This window comes from Lobosporangium transversale (genome assembly GCF_002105155.1).
Source record: "Lobosporangium transversale strain NRRL 3116 chromosome Unknown BCR41scaffold_20, whole genome shotgun sequence".
Classification (NCBI taxonomy): Eukaryota; Fungi; Mortierellomycota; class Mortierellomycetes; order Mortierellales; family Mortierellaceae; genus Lobosporangium; species Lobosporangium transversale.
The window spans coordinates 490,415-517,211 of NW_019028998.1; the positions used below are offsets into that span (position 1 = coordinate 490,415).

The window sequence follows — 26,797 nt, forward strand, 5'->3', positions numbered from 1 at the left end:
AGGTCCTTTAATATTAAATCGTCTAAAAAAAGAAAAAAGAAAGAGGGAAAAGAAAAAGAGAAGTATTTTGTGTTCCTAGTGCATGCTTTCCAGTATGCATAAAAATGCGTAATGTTTGTTCATCTGAGGAGTTTTTGAGATTTTGGTATTTTGGGCGCAGCAGAAACGCCACCAAAAAATACAAAAGGAAAGGCCCATGAACCAAGCCTCCCTTTCACGAAATCACTTCCCTTCTTCGCCTGCTCCTCATGGATGCTCATGGATAAGACCAAGGACTTTCGCTCCTCTTCTCAGAAAGCGCTTGCTCTAAAGCTCAATAGGTTACAGGCATCAAGTTCCTTTTTTTTTTTATTTTTTTTTTTTTTATAACATCTTTGTAAAGCTCATGCTGTAAAAGTTTTTTTTTTTTTTCTTACAGCCACATGCACAATGCTTTAGATACCGAGCCCCCTTTTCTAGTGAATAGGCCATAAAGCTTTTAGCGTGCCAGTGCTACACGGACCCTCGCCCGCCCTGACGACTATTACAGTACTGAGAATAGTTTGCGATGGCTATCCATGATTGTGGTCTTGTAAATAAGCCCAGTTTTTATTGCAGTAAGTATAATGGTTACGATCTCCTCTGTGGGGATTACAAATTGGATACTTATTAATGAAGCTATTAATTGAGATAACATTGTCAATGGATTGAGCATCATCGCAGGCTCGGCTACTCTTATGTGCGAGAATCGCAACGCTTTATAAAGTCACTTGAGTTGTTTGCATGTGTATTACTTGATGTTTGAAGACATTTAAAGTACGGAACTATAAAGGAATGGACCCATATTTGTAAAAAAAAAAAAAAAAAAAAAAAAAAAAACGAGAGCGAACTGAATAGACGCCATATTTTCAAGCTTAACATTGCCTCTTTTTAATCATTTAGGTCCCTGTTTCACAACTCAGCAGTGCCAAGTCTCCAATGCGGCAAAGCGCATCAGGCAATAGCAGCAGTACAAATAGTATCAGACAGAGCCATAAGAACCCCAATGAAGCATCAACAGGCAGGAACCCAGATTAAAAATTAAGAAACATCGCCATTTTACACATAGTTAAAGCTTGACGATGCCCACAGACCAGGCGGGGATCTTCCTTATTACACCAAACCAACCCTTTTACTAAAGGATGCATAGAGACATGTTATTACAACTCATCCACTACAAAGCCTCTTCCTAATTCCTTACCAACAGCATAGTACATCAACCAGAGATCGAGACGACTAGAAGCAGTCTTATCGCCGCCTGTCGTCCACTATACATAGGAAACCGTATCGATTGTAGATACTACTACAGCTCAACCTCCCATTGAACAAGACAAGGGTGATGACGATGCCTTGGACGAGTTGCTAGGTGGTCCAGGCGATTATACGTTATTTGGTACTTAACTTCCTTTGTCAAGTATAGGTAGGTATCGCTCTCCATGATGTCCACTCGTTCTTAAAAAAAAAAAAAAAAGAGGAGAGAAGAGAGCAGGAGGGTGATAAAGAAGAAACACGCCCCAGGACCGCATGGCTTGCAGCATTAAGGCATTATGGCACACCATGGAAAATTATAGAGTGAGCAAATTTACAAATAATCTATCCTTGAATGGTAGGCGATAGTTGTCCAACCGTGATTGTTTGCGCATTTTAAAAAATCTAGACGAAAACATTTTTAAAATCGCGCATGTTGCATGGTTACACAGTACAAAGTTTGAACTGATATAAAAGGTGGGTGGATTCATTATCGCACTTCATTCTCAACAACAGCACACCAAAAAAGAAAAAAAAAAAAAAAAAGAAAAAACTTTCATTACTTTCCTTTCTCTTTTGCTTAATATCACTTCATCAACCATGGCTGTAAGCTTAGTATCCCAATGATCAATCCATTCTTACTCACTAACTCGGGTCAAAGTAATTTCAACCATAGCGTGTTTACTTACTTTAAATATCCCTCTACTCCATTTTATCCCTTTAAAATAAAAAACATAGCAATACAAGTATGACGTTGTCATGTCCTGCGGCGGATGCTCTGGCGCTGTGACCAAAGCCCTGTCAAAGCTCCAAGGTAAACTAATCATATCTGTAAGGAAATCAATCGTCTCTATTTTATCAAAGTCACTTATGACTCCAAATGTTTGAATATTATTTCCTGAAGGTGTCGAAAGCTTCGATGTTTCTCTTGAAAAACAGAAAGTCACTGTTGAATCATCTACTCTGTCGGAGGTGTGTTTATAAGTATATTTTTCGTGCATGTACGTTATGAATATAACGCGGGTAAAAAAGAAGACAAAGAGTGTTTTTGGTCACTCACTAGGTTGTTTCTATCATATTACCTCTACACCTTTTAGAATGAGATCCTGACTGCTATTCAAAAGACCGGCAAGACTGTCAAGGTCGCTTCGGATTAAACAGGGGCTTTCTTCAGTGAATGACCTTTTTTATCATGCACATTATCTTTCTCTTTTTATTTTATGACTATGCTTGCCCCCATTCCCTTTTTTTACGCAGTATACATTCATTAAGCAATAAAAACAACTATTATCTATCACTTCAAAGTGAAGAATTAATAGTAGCTGAGCTTCTCTCACAAAGGTCAGACAATATCTACTGTATTAAATGAACATTTTATACTACCTACTCTCATCCATCTCTCATCTTGATATCCTGTCCTTCTTCCCCAGAATCACTATTATCATCACGAGAAGGATCTTCTTTTTCCCATGCCTGATGGTCTTTGGAATCTTGAGCTTGCTTTCCTTCTCGCTCTGGGATCTCGTTGCGCAAACGAATCTCCTTTTCCAGCATGGTCTCATACAATTGATCTAGCTCATCTAGTGAAAATAATCTTCGTAGTCTCGGCTCAAACGCAAGCATATAAAGATCCTTGCTCCAAGGACAATCGTTCAACGCACGCAACAGAAGCTGCTTCACTCGCATATTTGTTTCAGTTTTTTCTGGAGTGACAGTGTCGATTGTTGATTTTGATGATAATGCTGATGAGGGTTTAGCTTGTCGAGCACTCTCCCGCAGTTCGAGCTCTATATAAATTAGCCATAGGCTTGGACTCGAGTTGAAAGTGGCTGATGATGATTTCGAAGCCGATTCAAGAGCCGCTTCTAGAATAGAACGTACAACACTGGGATTGTATGGCTCTTGATTCCATAGTTCATAATATATGCCAAAAACCCACATCGGCGCCTTACTAACGGGAGATCCATTATTACAATTGTGGTACTGCCGGCCAGCCAACTGTTCATTAACCCATGTGCGAACGCGACCATGCAATCGTTGCTTTGTCTCGGACCAGAAAAATAGCGACTGTAGAATGCTACAGTTCGGAAATCGTTTTAAACCCTCTTGAACTACTCGGCGCAAGTCACGAGGCTGGAACCCTGCTCCGTCACTCCTGCCTCCAACAATTTTACCGCGATATAATGGCGATGAGGTATTATGCTTGGATGTGCTACCCATGCCTTTTTGGGAATGAAGATAAACCATTTTCGTAAGCTGAATCCATACCATTTCTGCTTCAACACTTGTACAAATCTTTTTTGTTACGGTTGTCTTTTCGGCCTTTAGAGCATCCGCAAATATTGCGAGAGATGAATAGAATAGAGGTTGCTGCCTTTGTTTCCGTTTTTCTGTCTCATCTTGCGAAGATACGATGGGCACCTCAATTTCACTGTCTGGGTTTCGTAAGTCCAGCTCGTGGATCGTGTTTTCAAAAACCCTGATACCAGACTGTAAACCCGAGCCTACCGCTGCTGCGCCAGTTGTGGCAGAGAGGTATTCGAACCATGCAAAACAGACGACTAGGTCTAAAGCAGGCTCAAACCACTGACCACCGATTGACTCTTTCTGTGCATTTATTGGATTGTTTTGTGCCATAATAGAAGGGCGACGCAAATTGAGCTGTGCCACCTTTTGAGCATAAAACTGACGTGCTTTGATCAGCCTCGTTGGGTTAGGCACTGGAATATCATCTTGTGAATCCTCCGGGACGGTTACTAGTAGGAATGGAAGTGAAAATATACGTATTGAAAAGACATCAACATTATAAATTCTAAAACCTATTCTAATGTCAAGGGCTTGATACCCTGTGATTACAACGACGATGGGAGTCTCTTTTTTTATATTTACCTGAAGTTCCTTCTGCAAATGCCACAAGGATTCCCAGCGCAGCACCAGGTCGATCTTGTTCCCATTCTAACTCTGCGAAATAACGGTAAATTAGAGGCACTCTTGCTTGGATATTTATCGGAAAAGATTGGTACATTGATAAGACAGTTGAATATATTTTTCGAGCCTTCAAATATAAATATAAATAAAAAAAAAATAAAAAAAAAAAAGATTAAATCTCCTTGGTTCCATTATCATGAATAGTCAACACTTTGAATTTAAGCATTGAGGATTTTTTTTGTTTGTTTGTACCTCAGAAATACGGCCAAGTGCCCTTTCTGCTTGAGCATATGCGTTCCACAAATCAAGATCCATTCTGTCATTCTTCAAATATTTCTTGGCTAGCTTCTGGCTTTTGACTGCAGACATTGTATCCAAGGTCTCATACATCATATGATAAAGCGAGAGATTACGCCGCTGGCTCTTGGATAATGGGACGACCTCTATTAGCTGCTGAAGTGAACGTCTATTGAGAAATTCAGAAGGATTGTAGCAAAAGAGAGCGAAAGATAGAGTTTCAAAATGTAAATCATTACATCCTACATGTATTTCTTTCAAGCAAGCCAAAATAAAGGATAGTTGCATACCGGATAAAAAGCTTGTTTGTTGTCTGTATCTCTTCGTTGCTACTCACAGTGGCCCATCGATATCGAGTTTTCTCCATCTTTTCTGGCTCCAGTGTTTGATTAATGTTTCCGAATAGCGTGTCCGCACTCTGAGGAAATAACCTCAATGGCAAGTTCCAGACATAGTCCCAATTTTGTTGCTCCCCTTTTCTCATTGGTTCTTGAAAGTTATATTCCCGCGCAATGTCCCTGAGAATGCACTCTACCAACTTTGCATGATCGTCAAATTCGGGAAAGAACCTTCTTAGGCCCTCGTTGGAGGCTAATGTAGACTGGATATTCATGCCCAAGTTCAGCAATAAACTGTCGTGGAAAAAAGGATTATAGGTGCTGATGTTATTGACGTTCGTTATCGATTGTTTTGAGTAAGAATCAGGATTTGATACCGATGAACTTGATAGTGTCTGTGGCCCATTTGACCCAATAGACGAGTTAATAGGTATGCCAAGAAAATTAAATACACATTCTATATACTGTTGGCGGGCCTCAGGGGAGTAAAGTGAAGAAATAAAGGGTCGAATGTCATCAAATATGATGATCCCGTAAGGATCATCCTCTAACTGATCCGGTAGCTCCTCTATTATAAATCGCATGTTGATTCAACGGCAAATGTTAAAAGATGTACACATTGGGGGAGAACTGGATAAGGTGTCAAGAACAAGTCCTACCTGTGGTTCGTATAGGGAACCAGCAGAGGGTGGAAAGCTCTCTCTCAAGACTCGCCCAACGAGTATAATGATAGCGATCAACATTATTGTCGGCGAACGCTTTGATCAACTCATCAGTAGGGGCATTTAGTGAAGGTAGTTTTACGGATTCAAGCAAGCCTTCCACTGCTACTTCATCCTCCTCAGTAACATAGTGGTTCCATCCCTTTGCATCCTTTTCTCCAAAACGCGGTAACTCAGAATCCCAAAATTCTTCTAGGCTCCTGATCTGAACTCGCCATGATTCTGTCGCCAGACTGGGCGGCATATTGAATAAAAATTCTATCTGGCCTTGAATGATGCCTTGAGCTCGCTCAACATATCCTACAGGTCAAGGAGAAGGAGAATCATCCTTTAACAATGGATATGAAATGTCAATAAAGTATGACGGCAAACCTCTGAAAAATTTAAACCCTTACCTGCTTCTTTTAAGAATGTCCATGCTCGAGCCATGATATGAACCATGACCGACTCAACCTTAACAAGCTGTATTCCTAGTTCTGCATTCTCTTCAGGCGACCGCTGTATAGCCATCCAAGTCGATCTCGCTAGTTGCCCTAAACGCTCCAATCCTTCCCCCAAAACGCGCACAAAACTCTTGACTGAGAAACTCAAGAAATGTCGCTGTCGATAATCCAGATATTCAATCCACAGGCCTGGCCAAGCTGTTTGGATCTGATTTGACTGCAAGAGCTCATCCCATTTTGACAGGACTTTGGCAGATTCCCAGCATTGTCGACACGTGTTCATGTATTCCAATAACAAACGCTCGTTTGTTGGATTGGACAGCAAAGCACGTTCAAAAATACTAAGCTTTACCTCAAAATGACTGGTGGAATGGGCTCCAACTTTGGCTGTTGAACGCCGATTCGAGACTAGGTCGATTTCATCCTCGAGGGCAATAAACTCTAGCCATTTGCTGGGTTGTTTTGGATCTTTGCGCAACTCTGCGTCAACCATCATCCTGCGTCTTCTGAGTACGTCCAGCGCGCTCTCTGCGCCTTCTTCTTCCTGGTCACTTGTAGTCTGCATTAAGTCCTCATCCTCTTCCTTGTAAACAGATTTACCATGGATATCTCTGTAATCAACCTTTTTTTTCCCTGAAATTCCTAGTTCATTGTCACTATCGATCTCGCCGCTTGTATTCTCACTATCGCTCCGATCTGATGAATGCAACCTCTTACTGCTCCTCGACCGAATATCAAGCGATATGAATGATGAATCTTCGCACACTATGTTTGATAACTTCGCCAGCTCTTCAGCCTTTGCTCGTGAAATTCTTTTGTATTCCTTACTCTGATCGCGCCACGTCGCATGGGGATCAACATAGCGCTTAGTTTTAGTGCTCTTTTTCTTCGTTTTAAAAACAATGAATTTCCCGCCTTGCGCTTTAGTCTTCTCGTAATCTATCAGTATATCTGATGGCATTCCTAATACTCGACCACCTGCATATTGGATAAATTTGTAGATTACGTCCCTATTGATTAATGCGCTATTATAATAAACAAGTGCATTTTTTTTGTCTGCATATGCCACAATGATATATGATGGCCTACCTCCTGCACGGTTGTATTTTGGTATTGTCCGGGGGTTGATGCCACCATAACGAAAGAAATCCTGGTCACCACGAACATCTATAACCCATGTACCTGGTTTGTTCTTTTCTTCAGAAGTGCCGCTACGCTGCCATGTCGAAGAGGATGGGTATACTGAGATCGGTATTTCACTGCCTGTTCCTTGTTCTAGCCGACGATCTCGCTTACTGCGGCTAGTCCACGAATTGTCATAATCATCCTTCGCTTCTTCCTCCTCACACCGTCTTCTTTTATGATCAAGGTTCTTACGCAAAGGTTCGTCTGATCTGTGCATAGTAGAATGCTGCTTTGTACGGTGGCGGTCCTGTTCCCAATATTGGTCCCAAACTTGCGTAATATTACGGTCATCGCCATGGTGTTTTTTCAATTGGCTCCCACTATGTCGATCATTATATCGGTCCCTAGAGCTGTCTCTTCTGCGATCATTGCGATTACTACTCCTCTTTTGCTCGCGACTATCATGATGATCATGTTCCTTCTGGGTATTGTGGTCCCTATCCCTCCGAGAAGATCTTTCTCTACTCTTACTTCTACTTCTGCTTCTACTGGGTTTTCCTTCTTTCCGCCGCTCTCGATCAATATGGGAGTCACCACGACTCAGTCGTTCGCTTCTATCGCGGTGACTCTCAAGCAGCCTATCGGGACTCTTGCTTTCGCTAAGTCGTTTTCCTTTTTTCGGTCGTTCCCGTCTCCGCTCATGTTCCCAATTAGCATCTTGCTTTATATGGTCGTCATGAGCTGGTAGCTTTCTATGATCTTTGTCTCTTGATCTGTCATTATCCTGTTTACTAGCTCTATAGGCATCACTACTGCCAAGTCGACGATGATCGTAAATGCGACCATGTTCCTTTTCTTCTTTCTTTGCTCTTTTCTTATCTTTAGATTTAAGTTCATTGGAGCCTTTGTATTCGTAGTTCCTGTCACTGTTTGATGAAAACTGAATAGCTTCGCTAACTAAGGGAGGAGCACGAAGGAGCGGCAAGCTCTCAACCGGGAAAGACGCAAATGTTGGGATACTCCATGATGAAGTTGATGCCGGGGGAATAGGTATTTCCGGAAAACTATCAAATGTGGGTGGTTGCGTCGAATTAGGTTTTTGTGCTTGGATTGATGCCTGTGTCTTTTCTACTGCATTCTAAGATTATTATTATTATTATCATTGTTGTTATTTCCATAAGCGACCATGGATTAGTCATCTCCCGAGAATTCTTTTCGGTGTATAATACCATACATCTTTTTCATATATCTGGCAAGCATTGCTTTCACTAAAAAAAAAAAAAAAAAACGGAAACAAGGTATCACTTACTTTGTGCCCACTCAAATCGAGTTTGTCGAGCACCTCTGCAGAAAACCGTGCATCAGGATCAGCAGTATTGTCTGACATGACGCCCTCTATTCCTAGTTCCAATTGTGAATGAGTATGTGTTACAAAATGCCAACAGTCGCCTAATACTATAGGTTGACCCAATCACGTGCACCTCAGCCCTTAATAGATACGGAATAGTCTCAGAAAGGAAAAAAATACATCCGACCAACGCCATTTCTTTCCGACAAAAGTCTGTGCGGATGTTGAAAAAAAGAAGAGGCCTCCATACAAAAATATAGACAAAAATAAAAAAATAAACAAATGTACCCGTCTAATCTTTGATATCTCTATGCATTTCGATTTATTCTTTATAATAGAGTGTGTTTGTGAAGGTAATAATGATGAATGATGGGAGAATGAAAATGAAGAGGAATGAATAATCAGGACATTTAAGCCTTGCGAATCTCAATACCGCCAGTGGCGCCGAGAGCCTTCTTGATGTCATTATAGATGGCGAACTGGAAGGCAGTGAGAGTACCGACCATGACAATACGAGGACCCAATCCCAAGAAGAGACCACGAGGGCCGAGCTCGGCGGCCAAGGCAGCGAGACGGGACATGACGGAGCCAGTGCCAGATGTCTTGTTAATCTTGGAAAGAAGGGTATCAGCCGGTTGTGAGACAACGGCAGCAGCAGCACCAGCAATGAGACCAGAGGCCAAGTTAATGCTGGTCAAGGTACCAGCAGAAAGCTTCTCCTTGGGACCAACAGAATCGAGGATTGCCTCAGAGGCACGCTCGAAGACGACGAACTTGGCCATGGTGTATGGGATCTGCTTAAGCAAGATAGGGCCGAATCCAGAGTAGAAGCCACGGATGGCACCCTCCTCCTTCAAGATGCGAGTGAAACCGGAGACAAGACCGGTGGCGAAGGTAGGCTGGGAAACGAGACGAATACGGGTGGCCTCAAGAGGGCAGAGGGCAACATCAGCAAAGAACTCAGCAATACCAGACGAAACTAAGTAGATGGCAGTGCGGTTGTTGACAGCGTTCTCAAGTCCAACGTAATCAATGAAGGTCTTCTTCCAGAACTCATAACCTCCAAACTTGAAGGCACCCTGCAAGAAGTAACCAGCGAAAGTAGGACCGAATCCGGTCAAGAGAGCACCAGCACCCTCGCTCTTGACGACCTGACGGAAAGAGGCGGCCATACCCTAAAATCGAAAACCCCGAAAAGATAATACAGAAATGATGTGAGCGATACAATAGATGGACGTAAATCACTTTGAACAAAAGAGATAGCGACGACCAAAAATCATGAAGAGCATTCGACTACTCTATTAATTGGATGTGCTGTCATGATCCAATAAATTCTTCGCTCAAGCTCCTCTTCAAGGCATGGATAAATGGATAGTATTGATGTGATGAAGCTCCTTTAGGTTCTTCGATGCTCGGAATTGATGAATTGATGAGATGGATGCTATACTGAAAACACTGCGTTACCTTGTTGTAAACAGTGGGCTCGAGCTGGATGCGAGTCTTAACGACATCTGAACGGGTAGCAAGAAATTAAGATTTTTAGTTCATCTCTGACGCCAATGGAAAGAAAAATGTAGGTAACTGATTCTGGTTGTCACATTAAGATCGGATCAGATCTAAATCTGAGTTTGAGATCAATCTTGCTTACCGACAGGGGTGAGGGCACCGTGGGTGACACCACAGCAGATGGCACCAGCAAGGGCGAAGCGAGCATAGAGAGAAGCGCCGGTGGGGGCGACAGAGGCCTGATGTTGAATGGTGGACATGATGAGAAATTTAAAGACAGAGTAAGAGTGGGGAGTAGATGAGGAGAAGAAGAAAAAATAAAAATAAAAATAAAAAAAAAACAAATATATATCGGGTGCGGAGTGGTCCCGGCGGCGGCTTATCTCAGGACTTACAGGCACACAATTGGCATGTTGAATATAGAAATATTTATTATCATTTGCAAATGTATCGTTAAAAAAGACTTGTTTCCCGGCCAATCATCCCACTACGTGCAAGACAAACGTCTGTGTACTTTGATTCTTGTTATACACAATAATTTAAAATACGAGTTTAAGAGGCGGCAAGGATCACCTATCATTGAAAATATCTGCGCGCGCAGTTGCACCCTCTGATTTAGAAGGGATTTAATTAAGAAAATCCGCATTGACCCCAGATGGTGTACAGTTCCGTGATTTAAAATACAGACACGATCATATGATCATATTCATTCGGAAGAGTCAAATAGGCCTATCCATTTATACCAACTCTTGAAAAGAATCAAGGTTTTGCAGCTGAATTTAGTTAATATATATATATATAATAAGGCTATCCGTGACGTGAATGAAAGCATAAGAATGCCGTCATTTATGTTATTATCCATCACGTTTTCTTCACCAATGCTTTTTCTAAACTTTCAAAAATAGACAAAAGCTTTTTATTTTCTCCTTTCACAGCATCAAAAAAATGTCAGATACTTCACAAAAACCCGCTCATTCAACTCCGGAGCCCTTCACAGATCCCAACTCCAATAAGGAAGGTATTCCACAGAAGGCAGCCAAGACGGCATCTCTTCCCTTAGCCGCGGTCGGCGGTGCCCTCGCAGAGATGACTAGAAAGGCTGGCGAACTTCTCACCGGCCATTCAACAAAAATTGATACCTCAAAGAAGGATGAACCGCGCTGATGAACTGAGGGCAAACCAGAGTACCACAGGATCATTCGTCTCTTACAATAATCCGTTCACATTTGTATATATTTTATATCAATAAACCATTTTTTAGCAATGGTGATGTGGTGACAACCAAGATGTTAACCATATTTTCAAATGTTTAAAAATTGCTATTACAAGATTTTTAAACCATCACAGTAAATAATATAACACTTTGCCCATGTTCAAAGAATGGATATAAATAATTGTCCTCATCTTTAGCCACATCCTTCCTTTTAGGAATTCCAGATCCAACACCAAACCCCAAACGTCATCATTGTCGAACACAGCACATCTCAAACATCTCAGATCACTATCCAACCGAGTTCCCAACCAACCAAAATTGCTAATCGCACTTCAAACCCCATAGCAGAACCCTTATTGTCTCTCGAAAAATCCCAGCGAACTGAAAGAACTTCAGTTCTGTGAGCTTCCAAAAAACAGGTGGCCTCCTGGGTGAGAAATATAGATCAACAATAAGTCAGGGAAAACAGTAGATAGAAGGGAGAGATGAGATTGAGGGGCGGCAACGGATCAACTTGACACATGAGGTGATCGGATCGAAGAAGGATTTGGTACCAGACTTGAAGGAGAAATCGTTCAAGTTTTGGGACCACTAAGGCAAGGAATGAAGGGAGATTACTATAGCGTGCCAATGACTCATGCCTCAACCATTAAGCTCGGCGTGATTGTCGAGGGATTGCCTTGATGGACAATCCGGTAGAGAGATCTAAGGAAGCAACGCAGAGAAAGAACAAACTAAAGCTGCAACACCTGGAAAAATTTTATACTACCCAAAACAAGTCTCGTGAACAGTAGAGAACATATTTCTTAAGGGTTAGATGCCTTTTTTCTTTTTGATGCAGAAGCCCTGCAAGTTTGTTGGATCCTCCTTTTCAAACCATTGCACACATTTAACAATGGCTGCTACTCAGAAGACCGGAATCCGATCTGGACAGAACCGCGGACACATCACAACTCTTCGTGAGTTGAAGACCCCCATCTCCTATAAGAAGGGTGTTGTAAGTGCAATGAGTCAAATGGATGCGCTGATCGATGGATACGAAAATAAAAGCATCACTTTGTATCAATGGATGCATATCGTGCTCACAAATTTGGGAAAATAGCGGAGACAACATATTACATGTCCAGTATGACATACATTCATCGATTCAGTACCAAACGACAATGACATCGATTCACATGGAATACTTTGCTAAAACAAGACGTCGATAAGATGTCAGAGATATTTTGATCAACAGTTTTCTTCATTCAATCAGCAGTACAGATAGACAATGCGGTCCGCCATTTAAGAGAATAAACATTAAAAACAGAAAATGGACCAGTTTTGTCGGAATCAGCGATCGATTAACTCGTCATCACTTTTATGAAGGCGCCTTGAGCATACTTTCTCTCATCAAAGTTTTAACACGAATTTTGAAAAGCAGGAAGGCCATAGAGACTAGTGACAGGACCCTGTCTTTTTTACCTTCAACGTCAAAAACTCTTCAACTCAATTTTTTTTTTTTTTTTTTGTTTGCTTGCTTGCTGGGTTTCTGATCAATATGACTAGGCTGGTAAGCGCGTCGTCTTTGTCCGTTCCATCATCCGTGAGGTTGCTGGCTTTGCTCCTTATGAGCGTCGCATCATGGAGTTGATCAAGAACTCCAAGGATAAGCGTGCCCGTAAGCTCGCCAAGAAGAGAGTACGTATTCGTTTTAAAAACATTACGATTTAGTTTACCAGATACTAGTTTCGCTCTTTTGAGACAAGACTACGATGCTTTTGACGGAAAATTGCAGGATTAGTTCGAAACGAAAGGATTTATCATGGCGTTAGATCAAAGACTCCTTGATACTGATTTGCAAGATAACTACTGCATTGTGTTTGAGAAAATCGACAAAACTGGGTTATCAATTGAAAGGAGATACAAGTATTCAGAAAAAATGCAGCAATCATCGCTTAGTATATGGCATACAACAATGGATTTTGTTCGTACAATGATTCATACACTTTCCGCCACCATTTTGATGGGGAAAAAAAAAGCTGTCCAACGCTTCTAGTCTATAGCTGAAAAACAAAATAGTAATTGATCTGACCATTTTCTTTTTTCTCTTTATTATTTTGTTTATTACAGCTCGGAACCTTCCTTCGCGCCAAGAAAAAGGTGGAGGAGATGACCAACGTCATTGCTGAGTCTCGTCGTGCCCATTAAATTGCTCATCATTAGCAGTTTCTTCTTTGGATACAAACCGACAATAAATGACTTCATTTCTTCACTGTTGGATATCCAGAAGACCTCATAGATGTTTCCTTTTATTTTAAACTCGTGCTATAGTTTTTTTTTAGTATGATATGGATCAATGATAGGTGATGGTTCAATGCACAAAAATAATTGCAGTTCAAAATGGAAGAGGAATCCTAGCCTTTGGAAAGAAGCAGAGTGCCTTTAAGCTGCACGTTCTGAGGATATAGTGCATCGAAACATTTGGATCCATAATGCGATCAACCTCAAACTCCATAAACAGCCCAAGCTTATTTGAGTATCTAAATAGTGATGCTCTATTAGTAAAAAAAATTACTAAGCAAAGGCTTTCTTGCACCGAGTGCCACTATATACTTTTAATATTTATTTTTAATTGTTTAAGAGTATGTGGTCTTAATTATGAAGGTGGAAAGAGTATATACACATAGATATTCCACTTTGAATGGTGTTAGATTTTTTTTTTTTTTTTCCCTAAACTTATTCCTCGGATTGGAGTTGAAGTTGCAAATGTGCCGAAGGAGCTTGATTGGCGAAAGCATCGCCCTGTTTGAACAGCGCCGCAGAGAACCCGAATTTGACGTGGCATGCCTCAGCAACACGCTCAGGAAGAGGACCGACCGCAAAGGCATTGGCAGTGAAAATAAGCTCAGGATCGTACTTCTGCTTGATTTCGCTGATACGGTCATACTTAGTAGGATGTTCATCATAGTATTGTTCACGATGCTCAGGTAGGTTCAAGTTGTGGGAACCCCACAACAAACGACGGTCCTGTTCAGAAAACTTGGCATCGTGGTGGCCAACACTCTCCTGGTCGTTCTGGTTAACCCAGGCTTCCGCCGCAGCTTTGGAGGCTGGATAGTCTTTGTTGTAGAAAGCATCTAAGGTACAGCCAAAGGTCGAGTCGCGCCAGCTAAGAGATGAAAAACCATCCTTTCCATTGTTGCGGAAAGCTGAGAATTTGCCGCCGGAATACTGGAACTGGGCCGAGACAAAAATTTCGTTGTTAGGATCCTTCTCGAGGTCTTGGATGCGACCAGTCACCCAAGTAGTCCACCCGTTTTGCTTGTGATTTCTGGAATTAGAGATGTAGGTACGCTTGAAATAGGGAAGTTGGAATTCTCGAACTGTGGGGAAAATCCAATGAGAACAGAGAACTGAAAGAGGCGCCTTGTCATCATCCAAATAGATACCGTCGTGAGGCTTCATTACAGCAGAACCACCTCCAGCCTCACGGATCTTATTAAAAAAGCTGGGGTCATATGGCTGACCAGCTCCTTGGAGATTGGCCCATTGTGCAAAGACAACAATGCCTGGAAGTCTGTTTTCGGCAGGACGACCAGTGGTAAACGAGATACAGTAGTCATAGTCTCCAGCAGTAGACTCATCCTCATTGTCCATGTCAACCATGACATCCAAAAGGCGCTTGAGGGTCTCCGGAGTATATTTGAAGACAGCACGGAAGCCACGGGACTCAGGATAGTCTTCATCCTTGAGGAGATTAAGGGTGACATCAGTGATCACTCCAAAGTTGCCAGGACTGCCTCCGAGAATGCCATAGAGCAGGTCCTTGTCAGCCTCAACACCACGTACAACCCAGCGTGGATTACCATCAGCAGTAATGATGCGAACTTTCTGGACGTAGTCAGCAAGAAGACCGAAGCTGCGAATCAATTGGCCATATCCTCCAGTTTGGACATGCCCACCCAGGTTAACATAACTGCATTGACCAGTGGGGATAAAGCGATTTGCCTTCCTGAGTTTGCTCTGGAACTTGCCGAGGGTAATACTGATTCCGAGAGTGACCTGGGATTTGTCATCGTTCTCCCAAGTAAAGTCAGTATAGGTGTCGGAAACATCAACTTGAATACTTTGGTCCCAGGCAGAAGATGCACCAGTGTAGTGATGGCCTCCGGTACGGATAGCAATACCGAACTTGTATTGCTTGGCGAGCTTAATAGCCAGTTGGACATCGCTATCGTCCAAAGCGTAGATGACAGCTGCAGGCTCGACAGTGCCCTTGTCTTCATAGGAGCTCCATGCGTATTGGTAGACGCTTTCTTCATAAGCTTCATCGCCGCGCTGAATGACTTTGCCCTGGAAACCGACTTGCGCGAAGTTAACCATGATGGAGTACGAGAGATGAAAGATAGAGTGAGTGAAAGGTGTATTTGTAAGTGAGCTGTTGGAAAGAAAGAAAGAGAGATGGAATAAAATTCGGGTACAAAACTTCTTTTAAATAGAGCCCGATCATATTTCATTTCCATGCACAGCCGTAAAGTGGATGTGTAGGGAGATTTTAAAGAGTGTATAACTATGGCTTGTTATTGGAGCTGTGTGAATAGGGCTGTGTGAATAGGGCTGTGTGAATGGCTATGTGAATAAAAAAAGCTTTAATTTATACTGTCTTAGATAAGCATTGCCACTTTATGCCTTAAAAGAGCAATTTTAACGATCTTTAACGATCAATCGGTTTGATAAATGTAAATAATGAAACCATTAATTTGAGTATACTCGATAATGAAGCAGCTCTATCTCCTAGGGTCCTCATCAGAAAGTCGTCGACAAAGACAAATTGGATAAAATACCCTCCATTTAAGACAATCAGCCCATCGACCATGCGAACTTTATTTATGCTTCACAGCAAACTTTTGTGTCAATGTGATGAGATTAATACACATGAAATTAAGATTTCGCTATTCACGACTTCGGTTAATTGAACTTATTTACTTTTAATGTCAAGGATTCTTTTTTTTTTTTTTTTTTTTTTTTTTTTGGACAAAATGGAGGCGAGTGTGTCTTCCTGTTATTTTGAGAATAGTATATACACCAGAAGATCCTTCCTGATCTATGGTTTCTACATTATATTTACGGATTTATTCCTCAGACCTAATCCTCTCACGCTTAATATCGTCGAGCTTAGATCCCACAGCGTGGAGACACATTGGCTTGTGAGAGGGCTTTGATTCGGCATCTTCATCACACAGCAGTGTGTGGGCGGAGGGCATATTGTCACCTGCCTTATCGCCCTGATGGTGCAGCGCCAGAGAGAATCCATATTTGTGTTCACATAACTGAGCCTTATGAAGAGCCTTAGTAACACGGTCAGGGAGAGGACCAACCGCAAAGGCATTGGAAGTGAAAATAAGCTCAGGATCATTCTTTAGTTTGATCGCACTGAGGCGGTCATACTTAGTAGGATGCTCATCATAGTACTCCAGACGGCGGTCAGGAAGGTTCAAATCGAACGAACCCCACAACAAACGGCGGTCCTGTTCAGAAAACTTGGCTCCCTGGTGACCAGTGCCCTCTTGGTCGTTCTTGGTGACCCAGTCAAGGGCCAAAGTCTTTGCATTCGTGACTTTCTCGTCATAGAAGGCGTCCAATGTACAGCCGAATGTCGAATCGCGCCAGCTGTATGACGAGTAACCATCAGTACCATTTTTGCGGTAGGTAGAGTCTCTGCCACCAGCGTACTGGAATTGACATGACACGAAGACGCCGTTTTTGTTATCTGTGTAATGATCCCCCTCAAGGCTTTGAATGCGATCAGTAACCCAGGTAGTCCAGCCAGTTTGCTTGAGTCTTTCGGCCCTAGAGTTGGAAAGGTAGGTACGCTTGTAATAGGGGAGCTGGTACTCACGAGCAATGGGGAAGAGCCAGTGAGAGCAGAGAACTGAAAGAGGCGCCTTGTCATCATCCATGTAAATACCATCGTGAGGCCTCATAACACCAGAGCCACCGCAAGCCGCACGGATCTTGTTGAAGAAGGTGGGATCATATAGCTGGCCAGCACCCTTCAGATTGGCCCACTGTGCAAAGACAACAATGCCTCCAACGGGCTTATGTTCTTCATCGCGGGCACTGTTGACAGAGACGCAGAAGTCATAATCTGGAGCGAAGGAATCATCATTGTCCATTTCGACCATAATATCCAAAAGAGCCTTGAGGGCAGTGATGTTATAAGGCAGCTGGGCACGGAAACCACGGGATTCAGGGTGATCCTCATCTCTGTGAACCCTCAAAGTGACATCAGTGATCACTCCAAAGTTGCCAGGACTGCCTCCGAGAATGCCATAGAGCAGGTCCTTGTCAGCCTCAACACCACGTACAACCCAGCGTGGATTACCATCAGCAGTAATGATGCGGACCTTCTGGACATGGTCAGCAAGAAGACCGAAGCTGCGAATCAATTGGCCATATCCTCCGGTCTGGAGGTGACCACCCAAGTGGACGTAACTGCATTGACCAGTGGGGATAAAGCGATTTGCCTTCCTGAGCCTGCTGTTGAGCTTGCTAAGAGCGACACTGATTCCAGTGGTTAACAAGGTCTTTTCAGAATTATCCCAGGTAAAGTCAGTATAGGTGTCGGAAACATCAACTTGAATACTTTGGTCCCAGGTAGAAGATGCACCAGTGTAGTGATGGCCTCCGGTACGGATAGCAATACCGAACTTGTATTGCTTGGCGAGCTTAATAGCCAGTTGGACATCGCTATCGTCCAAAGCGTAGATGACAGCTGCAGGCTCGACAGTGCCCTTGTCTTCATAGGAGCTCCATGCGTATTGGTAGACGCTTTCTTCATAAGCTTCATCGCCGCGCTGAATGACTTTGCCCTGGAAACCAGCTTGATTGAAGTTAATAGACATGATAAGGGGAGAGAAGAAAAGTGTGTGGATCTGTGAATGAGTGAAGAAGGAAAGAAGTATGGATGAGTCGTACGCGAGTGAGTACTGTAGAAGAAAATGTAAACAGGACGTTAGTTGCATACTTGTCCTTTATATATGTCTTCGCCTTATAATGCACGCGTTATTATCTCTGCTTTAAAATGAATAGGAAATTGGCCTATGTGGTGTGAGAAAAATATGCACGCCACAAGGCCTGATGTTTGTGTGTGCGCGCATTTTTTTTTCTTTTTTTTTTTAGGCAGTGAAGAGATGCATGAATTGTTCGATTGGTAACACCAGGCACTATGGACAGCAAATCTGTAAAAAGTAAATAAAGTAATAACAACTAGAGTATAAGCATGCAGAACCTCTGCATGAACAAAACTATATATTTACACATACCACGACTACGGGAAAAATGGCATATATTTTTATATGCAACGATTTTTATTTTATATTTGCCTTGTTTATTTTTAATTCTTGACTTCAAACAAGTCGCTAAATCATTACAACATCAGTGAAGGAAAGATAAATCGTGATCGAAAACCTGGTTTTCGGAGATATTGCATCTATACTCATTGAAGTATACTCCATCGCTTGATCAGTGGATTCATATATTTTTTTAATTCAAAAAACGATGGTTGAATTGATTTGATGGCTGGCTTCCAATTCAATTCAATCAAGGTTATTCAAAAGATATATGAAAATATTCAGCGAGTAAAGAACGTCGAAGGTGTATAAAAATAATGTACATTTTTGTTTTATCTTTCCGCGGACAGATAGGAAAACAATCGGCGCATTGACCGCGCTTTGGTAAAAGTCCACAATCGACAACTCACACCACTGAATTGAACTTTATCGTCCATTTCGTTTACAACATTTCACACTAGTGATGAGCTTACAACAAGCAATTTATTCAACTGCTAATACACTCGAGACTATTCGAAAAAAGTACACCTGATATTAACCAAATAAACTGGGCTACATAATATTTTTTGTATACAATGGGCCTGTTTTTGTCTACTATAGCATTCTTGCGTAATCATAGATTAGCTACATGTCTGCAAGAATCTCAGGAGGTTATAAGAAAAAAGGCCCCGCGGGGTTTGGCCATTGGTAAAATCGATGGATTAAAGCATACACAAACCACACATGCATGATAAAAAAACGCGATGCTATTCGTGAGTGAGCTGCACGTTATCCGCAAACAATACATTTCTGAAAGGTGTTTTAGCGTGTACGTGTATGATAATAACGCGCATGTCACCCACATGAACTTGAGGGATCTCATCTCTCCCCTTGAAAAAGACATGCATAAATCCTCCTTCTTTATAAACTCATGACAAGTGGTTCTTACATATTTTGTAACGGATTTAAATAAGCAAATAAAGCAGCGAGACCATTGCTCATGATAGCCCTAAACTTCGGGTCCAAGCTCTGTTTCCCTCCCCCAATCGCCATGCACTAACGCTCATTGGATAAGCTTTTTTTTTTTTTGGATTGTAAAATCGATGCGAGAAAAAGAAAATCCGTCCAGTTAAGACCAACGTTCCTGGCCATGTCGCGAACCAACTATAGACGAAGTTGCTTCATCTGCGCGAGTTGGAAGAAAAAGCCGCACGATCTGTACATTCATGTATCCATAAAATGCATACTTGATGTATATAGTACCAATGGCACCCATAGAAAAAAAAAAAAAAAGAAAAGAAAAAGCATTTCTCAGTATATTCATGAAGTAGTAAACAAAACGCGAAATGTTATGTCCTTTTTTTTTCCTTTCTTTCTTCTTTTGTCTTCTTCACTTTCTTCCCTATTGTTGCTTTCATACCAATAGACTCACACAAGACAACAGAGTGTGTCTTAATACTCAGTTGCCCCATGAGTAGATCAGGAAAGATGCCACCTAGAATCATATTAGCAGCAATGGGTTTGAGGGCAGATATGGCACGAAAGTTGGTAATTCAATACATTAGTTTCCAGAAAAAGAAAAAGAAAAACAGAAAGAAAGAATCGGCTCCATGGAGCTATCCCAAATATCCTCAGCGGGATCACCATTTAACGCCTTTCAAGAACGTTTTGTCAACCTATTTGCTCACAATTGTACAATACTGTGGGAAGTAAACTAATGATTCCTTTTCCTTGAACCTACTCGTGGCTTTTAGGTCGATGCTTTTGACTATTTAAGTACTATGGTAGTCTAATTGGGCACTGTCATCCATGCACAGTTTTTCCACTTGTCTCTCTCCTTTACATTTGGAAGACAGGGAGGGCAATGCGAGATCTAGACTGGCCGAGGCTACGACTGCAACATGGATCAGATTATCAATCACGAATGCTCACTGCCCCCTTTTTTTGACCAACGTATTTTGTATAACAAGTATACATGTGCTGCTTACGTGCCTTTTAAATCTCAGCTCCTGGTCACCCAAAGATGCCGCATGGGATATTTATGGTCTTAGTCTACCTCAAAAAAAAAAACCCCCCCTAATGAGTTTGATTTCGACATTAAAAGGCGTTAAAGTTTTGAGTGGACAGGAGATAAACATTGCGCAAATTGATATTCGGTTACTGAATTGTATACTCCGTCCCATTTGGTCAGTGATTCATATATTTTTTGAATAATCTTGATTGAATTGGGAGCCAATTATATTCCTTGGCACCAGTTCGTCACGGAGGGTGAAATGTCAAAATCAGCCACCAAATCAATTCAATCAACGTTTTTTGAATAGAAAATATATGAATCACTGACCAAACGAGTTGGAGGAAATATATGAAGCGTGCGAAAAATTTTTAAAAGAGAAGCCTTCCAGTTCAAACCACGAAAGACACAAATGTCGCATCAGCAGGTCATCTCTGAATAATATAATTTACTTTATTGACCATATAAAATACACATTAGATGTCTATGGAGCTGTTACTATACAAAGTAGGATATAAGAATCTTTTGATTTACACAATGGTTGAACGCCAATTGGGAGCACGCTCAAAGCCATTCTGTCCAAATTGGTAGTCTACAAACGTGTCATAGATCTCCTTTTGTGAGTTCATTACAAATGGTCCATGTTGAACAATGGGTTCCTTCAAAGGCTCGCCTGCAATCAACACAAAGTGGGCGTCCTCATCCTTGGTTGTGATCTTGACTGTTTCGGCTCCGTCCTCCGAGAACGTAAGGGTGTGGTGAGCCTCACCCTTGAACTCCTTGTCACCTACATAAATGGTTCCCTTGAGTGTGTAGATGAATCCAGTGTAGTTGGCAGGGATGGATTGCTCAACTGCTTTGTTCTTGTCCATCTTGAAATCGAGATACATTGTTGGTGTGCGAGTGTAGACCTTGCTCTTGACTCCATGTGACTCGCCTGCAATCACCTTCACCACCACTCCTTCCTGTGGATTAGCACGAGGGATCTGGCCATCGAGCAGCTCCTGGTATTGAGGCTCACACATCTTGTGTTCCTTGGGCAAGTTGATCCAGAGCTGAAGTCCATGAGCACGGGTCTGGGACTTGACAGGCATCTCTGAATGGACAATACCACGTCCAGCAGTCATCCATTGCAAGTCTCCAGGTCCGATGGTCCCTTTGTGTCCTGCAAAGTCTTCATGCTGGAACTGACCCTCAAGCATATAAGTGACGGTCTCGAATCCACGGTGAGGGTGGTCAGGGAAGCCACCGTTCTTGTCAACATTGAACTCGTCGAGCATGAGGAAAGGATCGTGATTACGGAGTTCGGGCCGTCCAATAGATCGACGGACTCGGGCTCCAACACCCTCGGCCTGTTCCTTTGAGAGAACAGACTTAACAATAGAGCGAGATGTTCTTGCTGCAGTCATTTTCCTGTGTACGTTGAGTAAAAAATTATGCTGTGATAAATATTGGTGGCTGAAGGACGAGAAATATATTTGTTGAACTTGCGCTTTATATTTTTATTGAGAAAAAACGTGGAGATGGCGATCAAGTCCCTCTTTTATAGGTCTTGCTGACATAAACTATGTATATCAACGAAGCCACATATTGTGGCTTTTCCTACTATCTATTTTTGACTAATTTTTAGCCACTCACGATTGGAATATGCTTACAAATATGTTTAATAAATATAATGGTATATGGAAATTGTAATCGACTTTCTGAAATTAGTAGTCAATCTACCATTATGTCTATTGTATCTCTCTTAATAGTCTCTAAATGGATGGAAAGCTGATACTGTGGCTATCATTGATGAGCATAGAAGTTAGTCAATATTTTTATTGCTTTCATTAATGGAAAGCATATTGACACCTATAAGACTATGGCAACGTCCTAGTCTAGCGTGTTGATAAAGTCTGTTTGTTAGTTACATGTTTCGATGTCAATTAAAGAAGAGCAGTATAACCTTTTTAAGTCAAATGTATAAATTATGTAGTTGTAATTTAGACGCGTTGTAAAATGAACCGGACTGTTTATTTTAGGTCCAACATTCATAACTTTTTTTTTTGATCCTAATCACTTCATGAGAACCATTCAATGCATATAAACTAATGAGCAAATGGACAATAATACGGATTCATTCACACACACAGAGCATTCTCGAAAGGACATCGATGATAAGCGTCAGAGAGAAGGAGAGCACAACAACGGCGATGAACATTTGGTAGAGGATGAAGATATCTCCATAGATGCAGAGGGGAATGACAGGGCTCCTGCGTCCATTTTTTCCATACCTTCAACACCTGTCAAACGATCAAAGCGTAATCCGTCAGTCAAGTGCCCCATCTGCCACGAGATTGTAGTTCCAGGCCAGTATGAGCAGCACTACCGTATGGAGCTCACACAATTGGAAGCATGCGCTTCGTATGAAATGTATGAACATTGGTAAAAAAAAAAAGGAAAAGAACCCAATCTCGACATTCTATTTGCTTTGCCATGGAATAGACTACAGTATTCTTATGTTGAGTTTTTTTTTTTAGACCTCGAGGGAAAAGAGGCGCCGCAATCGCAGCGACGAAACAGTTCACGAAAGGAAAGAGTCGTGGGTCAGCGGCCGATAATGAGAAGCGTGGAGTAAGACATTCTTATGACCAATACTATAAAATACATTACCATGGCTTTCTTCTTGTCTTTGTTTTTTGACCGATACTGCTACATTGTTTATACACATCTCTTGAATCCTATTTTGTCAGGTGTTGCGCGACATTCAAAAGCGAAGAGCTGCTCGACAAAACAACAAGGAAGGGCCTTTTTTATCGTCAACAGGACATGGTCGTAGATTCTTAGATATAGACCTTGGATTAACAGGAGCACTAAACGATGTCCTCCTTTTAGGTCAGAGTGAAGATGCGCCAGCAACATGTTTCATCTGTAGTGAGCGCCTCTTTGGCTCACTTGACGACATTAACAATCATATCGATTCTTGTCTGACAAACCCACAACTACCACCGCACTCCTCAGGAAGAGTAAATATATCCTCTGAAGCACATACACCAATCTCTGAAGAGGTTTCGATGAGAGGCTCTACGGTTACGATGCCGAACGAACGAACAGCAGACTCCTTTGAAGAATACACTTGGGCGGGTCAGACAAGGATCCGAGCCACATCACTGTTTGAAGGAGGTATGGGAGCATTAGGATCTGGGTCCCAACCGATAGCAGCTTCTGCTCAGGAAGATGTTGATGATGACTTGAATGTGGAAGACGATGAAGAGGATGAATATGGCGGGGCACAGTTCACGGAGAGGGACGTGGTGATGGATAGTGCGGACCCGGATGCAGAAGAGCTGAGGGAAATTGTACTTGCGTCAAGTTCTACATTAACCGCTTCAACTCAGAGAAGTAGCACATCGGGGATAACACGTCATAACAGGAGGAGCAGCGAAGTGGATATTATAGAAGAAAATGCATATCCAGACAAGATTGATGACGAAGTGAATGAGGATGAGGACATTGATCTAGAAGCCATTGATGATGAGAATGATGAAAAAGGGAAAGAAGAGTTTAAAATTAATGCCATGATTAGCAATGCATTTGCGTCCGGAGATACGCGACTGGTGATTGAAGCGTTGCGATCCAAGATTAAGCACTTGGAATCTGCAAGTAAAAACGTGCCCTCATGTCTGATCTGTTTAGAGCCTTATACTGCTCCTCTAACGTCAATTGTCTGCTGGCATGTGCATTGCGAGGGATGCTGGATGAAAACTTTAGGCAGTAAGAAACTTTGTCCACAATGTCAAAAAATCACACTCCCAAAAGATCTCCGGCGAATATATTTATGAATCTCTCTCAAAACAAGTACAGAGAATAATCTTTATAAATAAATAAAATAATTTATATAAGAATTTTCGGGATGCACCTTTCAAAATGACTTTCACGTGGAATTGTTCAAAAGTATTTTCTCATTATCGTCATTGTTGACAGCCACCAAATACGCATCACGTCTTTATGTGATCTAAATATAATACGTTTTGCTAAAGGTGGACCATAATTATTATACGTGATCTGCCTTGTTGATGACTCTTCGGATAGAAATGATACCGATTTTTATATGGGAACTTTCTTTACACATGCTGTAAGAGCAATCAAGCTACGCAACTGAGTTTGAATGGTCATAGCGTAGAACGAATCAAACGGCCATGGTGCATATAAACATATGACATGCCTGCCTAGGGATATGTTCGGGTGAGACTACCACTCATGTCCACCTCCACCATGGCCAGTGCTCATTTAGTTCTGTAACATCTATATAATATATATAAAAATATATCCGATTGCATAAAAATTCATCTTGACTTGATGCATGCGCGTGTAAAATGAGTGTCATTTTATTACTAGGACTCAATATGTCACCCAAATAAAGCTGGAACTTTTTCATTTTTTTTTTTATTTCATATGATAATTTAAATCGGCGAAGTTATTACATTATATATATATAATATGTATTCAGAACCAACCGCTTCCCTTTTAAGCACATGTGTAGTTTGTTACCCGGTTGGATATAGAGGTTCGTTCTCTTTTTTTTTTTTTTTTTTTTTTTTTTATTGGGATCGAACTCAAACTTTGATTTTCCTCATCAAAAAAATAAAGAACACAGAGGATAACAATGAAATTAAATATATTTGTATTTATACTATAGACCAGGGCAAATGGATCACGACAAAAAGAGGAAGAAAAAAGCAGGATTTTGTCCAATATGAAAGCATGTGTACACATTGCTGCACAGGTGCAGGTCCTTCTTGCAGGACATTGCCATACCCACGTTGACATATGACGTATGGTAGAATCAGTCCCCCTGTTTTTCAGTTGTGGTTATGATCGAAGAAATACACATTTCATTCTTTCCTGTGGTTCAGATAGGGTCAAAACAAGGGAGTTCGTAAGGTTAAACACAAGGTTCTTTGCTTGCAATCTCACAATGAGACGCCTAAAATGTCCAGCTTTTTTGAATATCAAAGAAAAAAGGGATATGCGAGAGCCACGCATGCCGTTGACCCATTTTATTTATTTATTTCTTGAGGGTACAGAAGCAAAATAAAATGTGGGCGAACATCCAGGTTGAGATGAGAGCTGCACCAACCAATGGATAGCAGGCTTAAAGAAGCACTGCTATACCAATGAAGAAGCGAAAAGAATATGCAGGCGGAAGAGATAATAAACAAGAGCCACAGTCTTTTCCCCACCGTTTACAATGCAACCTAACTTTATCAAACTTTTGTCGAGCCTCGTGGAGATAGACAAGATCAAGAGTCGGGTGCGTGTGTACGTGCATATTAAGACAAAAGAAAAATAAAATGGCGCGATGAATGAGCACTTAAAAAAAGGTCGAAACATCTTATTGGCAAAGTAGATGTGCTTTTTCTTTTTTCATGTGTCGAGTAACCTGTTCCAATGTTGTACAATGCATTCATCATCGTGGCTGTTCGAAGGGTGGCGATATGATACGAAGTGCAACCATTTAGTTTTTTTTTTTCTTCCAATGCATAAAAGCTAATACCACACATAAATATATATACACTGTATAAATATATTTGTTAATAAATGCAACACATGTTGGGACCATAGTCAAGACGAAGACAAAGCGGAAGGAGTACAACATAATCTTATCGTTCCCTTCTATGTATAATTTATATTTTATACTGGTTTCTTGCGCGATCAACGCAGCAATCGTATATATATATGTACACATTTATACGACTTATTTTATTGATGTTACTATTTATAATATAATAGAAGCTGTTAATCACATATAAAACCCCACCTGTTGCCACAAAAAGGCTTGCTGTCCGCCAAATCTCCCTCTGGGCCGCTCCGACTGCTCAATTCTCATACTGTAAATTGTTATCCACACCTCTCTTACACTCTTCCTTGTGTATTCTTAAAGATAAAAATGTCTGTGTGTATGCTTCGCTAAAAACTCCTTTTTCTTCCATTACACGAAGAACAAGAACAGCGAAAACAAAACGGAACACAACACTACACAAGTCAAGAAATCAATCAAAAAAAAAAAAAAAAAAAAAACAGTTACAAAAATCCGTTATTTTATCATAATTCATTTTCTGCTCAATAAGTAAAAGTAGTAGAGAGGACAGATCCATTAGTTCTTCCTTCTTTTTCTTACTTCTTTTTCTTCCACTCTTTCGAGAGGAATAATGAACACTTTCTCGACTGTTATTGGATCTTTCTTCACTCCCCATCCTCTATTTCGAGAGCAATAACTCTACCACCAATCTTCATTCTTCTCC

The 26,797-nt window shown here is 41.4% G+C and overlaps 7 protein-coding genes across 7 annotated transcripts; 3 read left to right on the forward strand and 4 right to left on the reverse strand.

Annotated features, from left to right (window-relative positions):
• Positions 1 to 1,787: 1,787 nt before the first annotated feature.
• Positions 1,788 to 2,551, forward strand: BCR41DRAFT_354397 (heavy metal-associated domain-containing protein). The gene is made up of 4 exons (XM_022024312.1): positions 1,788 to 1,872; positions 2,005 to 2,080; positions 2,171 to 2,238; positions 2,364 to 2,551. The coding sequence occupies exons 1-4, from the start codon at positions 1,867 to 1,869 to the stop codon at positions 2,421 to 2,423; spliced, it is 210 nt and encodes a 69-aa protein (XP_021881096.1). The 5' UTR covers positions 1,788 to 1,866; the 3' UTR covers positions 2,424 to 2,551.
• BCR41DRAFT_386795 (NRDE-2, necessary for RNA interference-domain-containing protein) lies at positions 2,503 to 8,532 on the reverse strand. The gene is made up of 8 exons (XM_022027831.1): positions 8,429 to 8,532; positions 7,084 to 8,257; positions 5,947 to 6,972; positions 5,489 to 5,851; positions 4,782 to 5,397; positions 4,447 to 4,660; positions 4,156 to 4,321; positions 2,503 to 4,022 (listed from the first exon to the last, which is right to left on the reverse strand). The coding sequence occupies exons 1-8, from the start codon at positions 8,504 to 8,506 to the stop codon at positions 2,656 to 2,658; spliced, it is 5,004 nt and encodes a 1,667-aa protein (XP_021881097.1). The 5' UTR covers positions 8,507 to 8,532; the 3' UTR covers positions 2,503 to 2,655.
• A 223-nt stretch (positions 8,533 to 8,755) lies between these two features.
• BCR41DRAFT_354401 (mitochondrial carrier domain-containing protein) lies at positions 8,756 to 9,979 on the reverse strand. Its single transcript, XM_022024313.1, has 2 exons — positions 9,932 to 9,979; positions 8,756 to 9,642 (listed from the first exon to the last, which is right to left on the reverse strand). The coding sequence occupies exon 2, from the start codon at positions 9,637 to 9,639 to the stop codon at positions 8,878 to 8,880; it is 762 nt and encodes a 253-aa protein (XP_021881098.1). The 5' UTR covers positions 9,640 to 9,642; positions 9,932 to 9,979; the 3' UTR covers positions 8,756 to 8,877.
• A 2,070-nt stretch (positions 9,980 to 12,049) lies between these two features.
• BCR41DRAFT_354404 (ribosomal protein L36e) lies at positions 12,050 to 13,667 on the forward strand. Its single transcript, XM_022024314.1, has 3 exons — positions 12,050 to 12,183; positions 12,735 to 12,866; positions 13,299 to 13,667. Exons 1-3 carry the CDS (start codon positions 12,082 to 12,084, stop codon positions 13,374 to 13,376), a joined length of 312 nt encoding a protein of 103 aa, XP_021881099.1. The 5' UTR covers positions 12,050 to 12,081; the 3' UTR covers positions 13,377 to 13,667.
• Positions 13,668 to 13,680: 13 nt separating this feature from the next.
• BCR41DRAFT_337030 (hypothetical protein) lies at positions 13,681 to 18,073 on the reverse strand (the record flags this gene model as incomplete). The annotated part of the gene is made up of 3 exons (XM_022022053.1): positions 13,681 to 14,737; positions 16,603 to 16,734; positions 17,290 to 18,073. The coding sequence occupies 3 exons, from the start codon at positions 18,071 to 18,073 to the stop codon at positions 13,905 to 13,907; spliced, it is 1,749 nt and encodes a 582-aa protein (XP_021881100.1). The 3' UTR covers positions 13,681 to 13,904.
• Positions 18,074 to 20,969: 2,896 nt separating this feature from the next.
• Positions 20,970 to 22,004, reverse strand: BCR41DRAFT_354411 (pirin-like protein). The gene has a single exon (XM_022024315.1). It carries the CDS (start codon positions 21,917 to 21,919, stop codon positions 21,041 to 21,043), a length of 879 nt encoding a protein of 292 aa, XP_021881101.1. The 5' UTR covers positions 21,920 to 22,004; the 3' UTR covers positions 20,970 to 21,040.
• Positions 22,005 to 22,571: 567 nt separating this feature from the next.
• BCR41DRAFT_422466 (hypothetical protein) lies at positions 22,572 to 24,511 on the forward strand (the record flags this gene model as incomplete). Its single annotated transcript, XM_022030159.1, has 4 exons — positions 22,572 to 22,925; positions 23,033 to 23,126; positions 23,246 to 24,266; positions 24,396 to 24,511. Exons 1-4 carry the CDS (start codon positions 22,612 to 22,614, stop codon positions 24,509 to 24,511), a joined length of 1,545 nt encoding a protein of 514 aa, XP_021881102.1. The 5' UTR covers positions 22,572 to 22,611.
• Positions 24,512 to 26,797: the final 2,286 nt, after the last annotated feature.

Bases quoted from the DNA above. Each gene is read 5' to 3' on its own strand.
- BCR41DRAFT_354397 (XM_022024312.1), top strand. The intron at 2,081-2,170 runs GTAAACTAATCA...TATTTCCTGAAG, and splicing joins AGCCCTGTCAAAGCTCCAAG to GTGTCGAAAGCTTCGATGTT. The intron at 2,239-2,363 runs GTGTGTTTATAA...TACACCTTTTAG, and splicing joins AATCATCTACTCTGTCGGAG to AATGAGATCCTGACTGCTAT.
- BCR41DRAFT_386795 (XM_022027831.1), bottom strand. From the start codon at position 8,506: ATGTCAGACAATACTGCTGATCCTGATGCACGGTTTTCTGCAGAGGTG. The intron at 4,322-4,446 runs GTACAAACAAAC...TTATATTTGAAG, and splicing joins CACTTGGCCGTATTTCTGAG to GCTCGAAAAATATATTCAAC. The intron at 4,023-4,155 runs GTAAATATAAAA...CATTCCTACTAG, and splicing joins ATTTGCAGAAGGAACTTCAG to TAACCGTCCCGGAGGATTCA.
- BCR41DRAFT_354401 (XM_022024313.1), bottom strand. From the start codon at position 9,639: ATGGCCGCCTCTTTCCGTCAGGTCGTCAAGAGCGAGGGTGCTGGTGCT.
- BCR41DRAFT_354404 (XM_022024314.1), top strand. From the start codon at position 12,082: ATGGCTGCTACTCAGAAGACCGGAATCCGATCTGGACAGAACCGCGGA. The intron at 12,184-12,734 runs GTAAGTGCAATG...CAATATGACTAG, and splicing joins TCTCCTATAAGAAGGGTGTT to GCTGGTAAGCGCGTCGTCTT. The intron at 12,867-13,298 runs GTACGTATTCGT...TGTTTATTACAG, and splicing joins GTAAGCTCGCCAAGAAGAGA to CTCGGAACCTTCCTTCGCGC.
- BCR41DRAFT_354411 (XM_022024315.1), bottom strand. From the start codon at position 21,919: ATGACTGCAGCAAGAACATCTCGCTCTATTGTTAAGTCTGTTCTCTCA.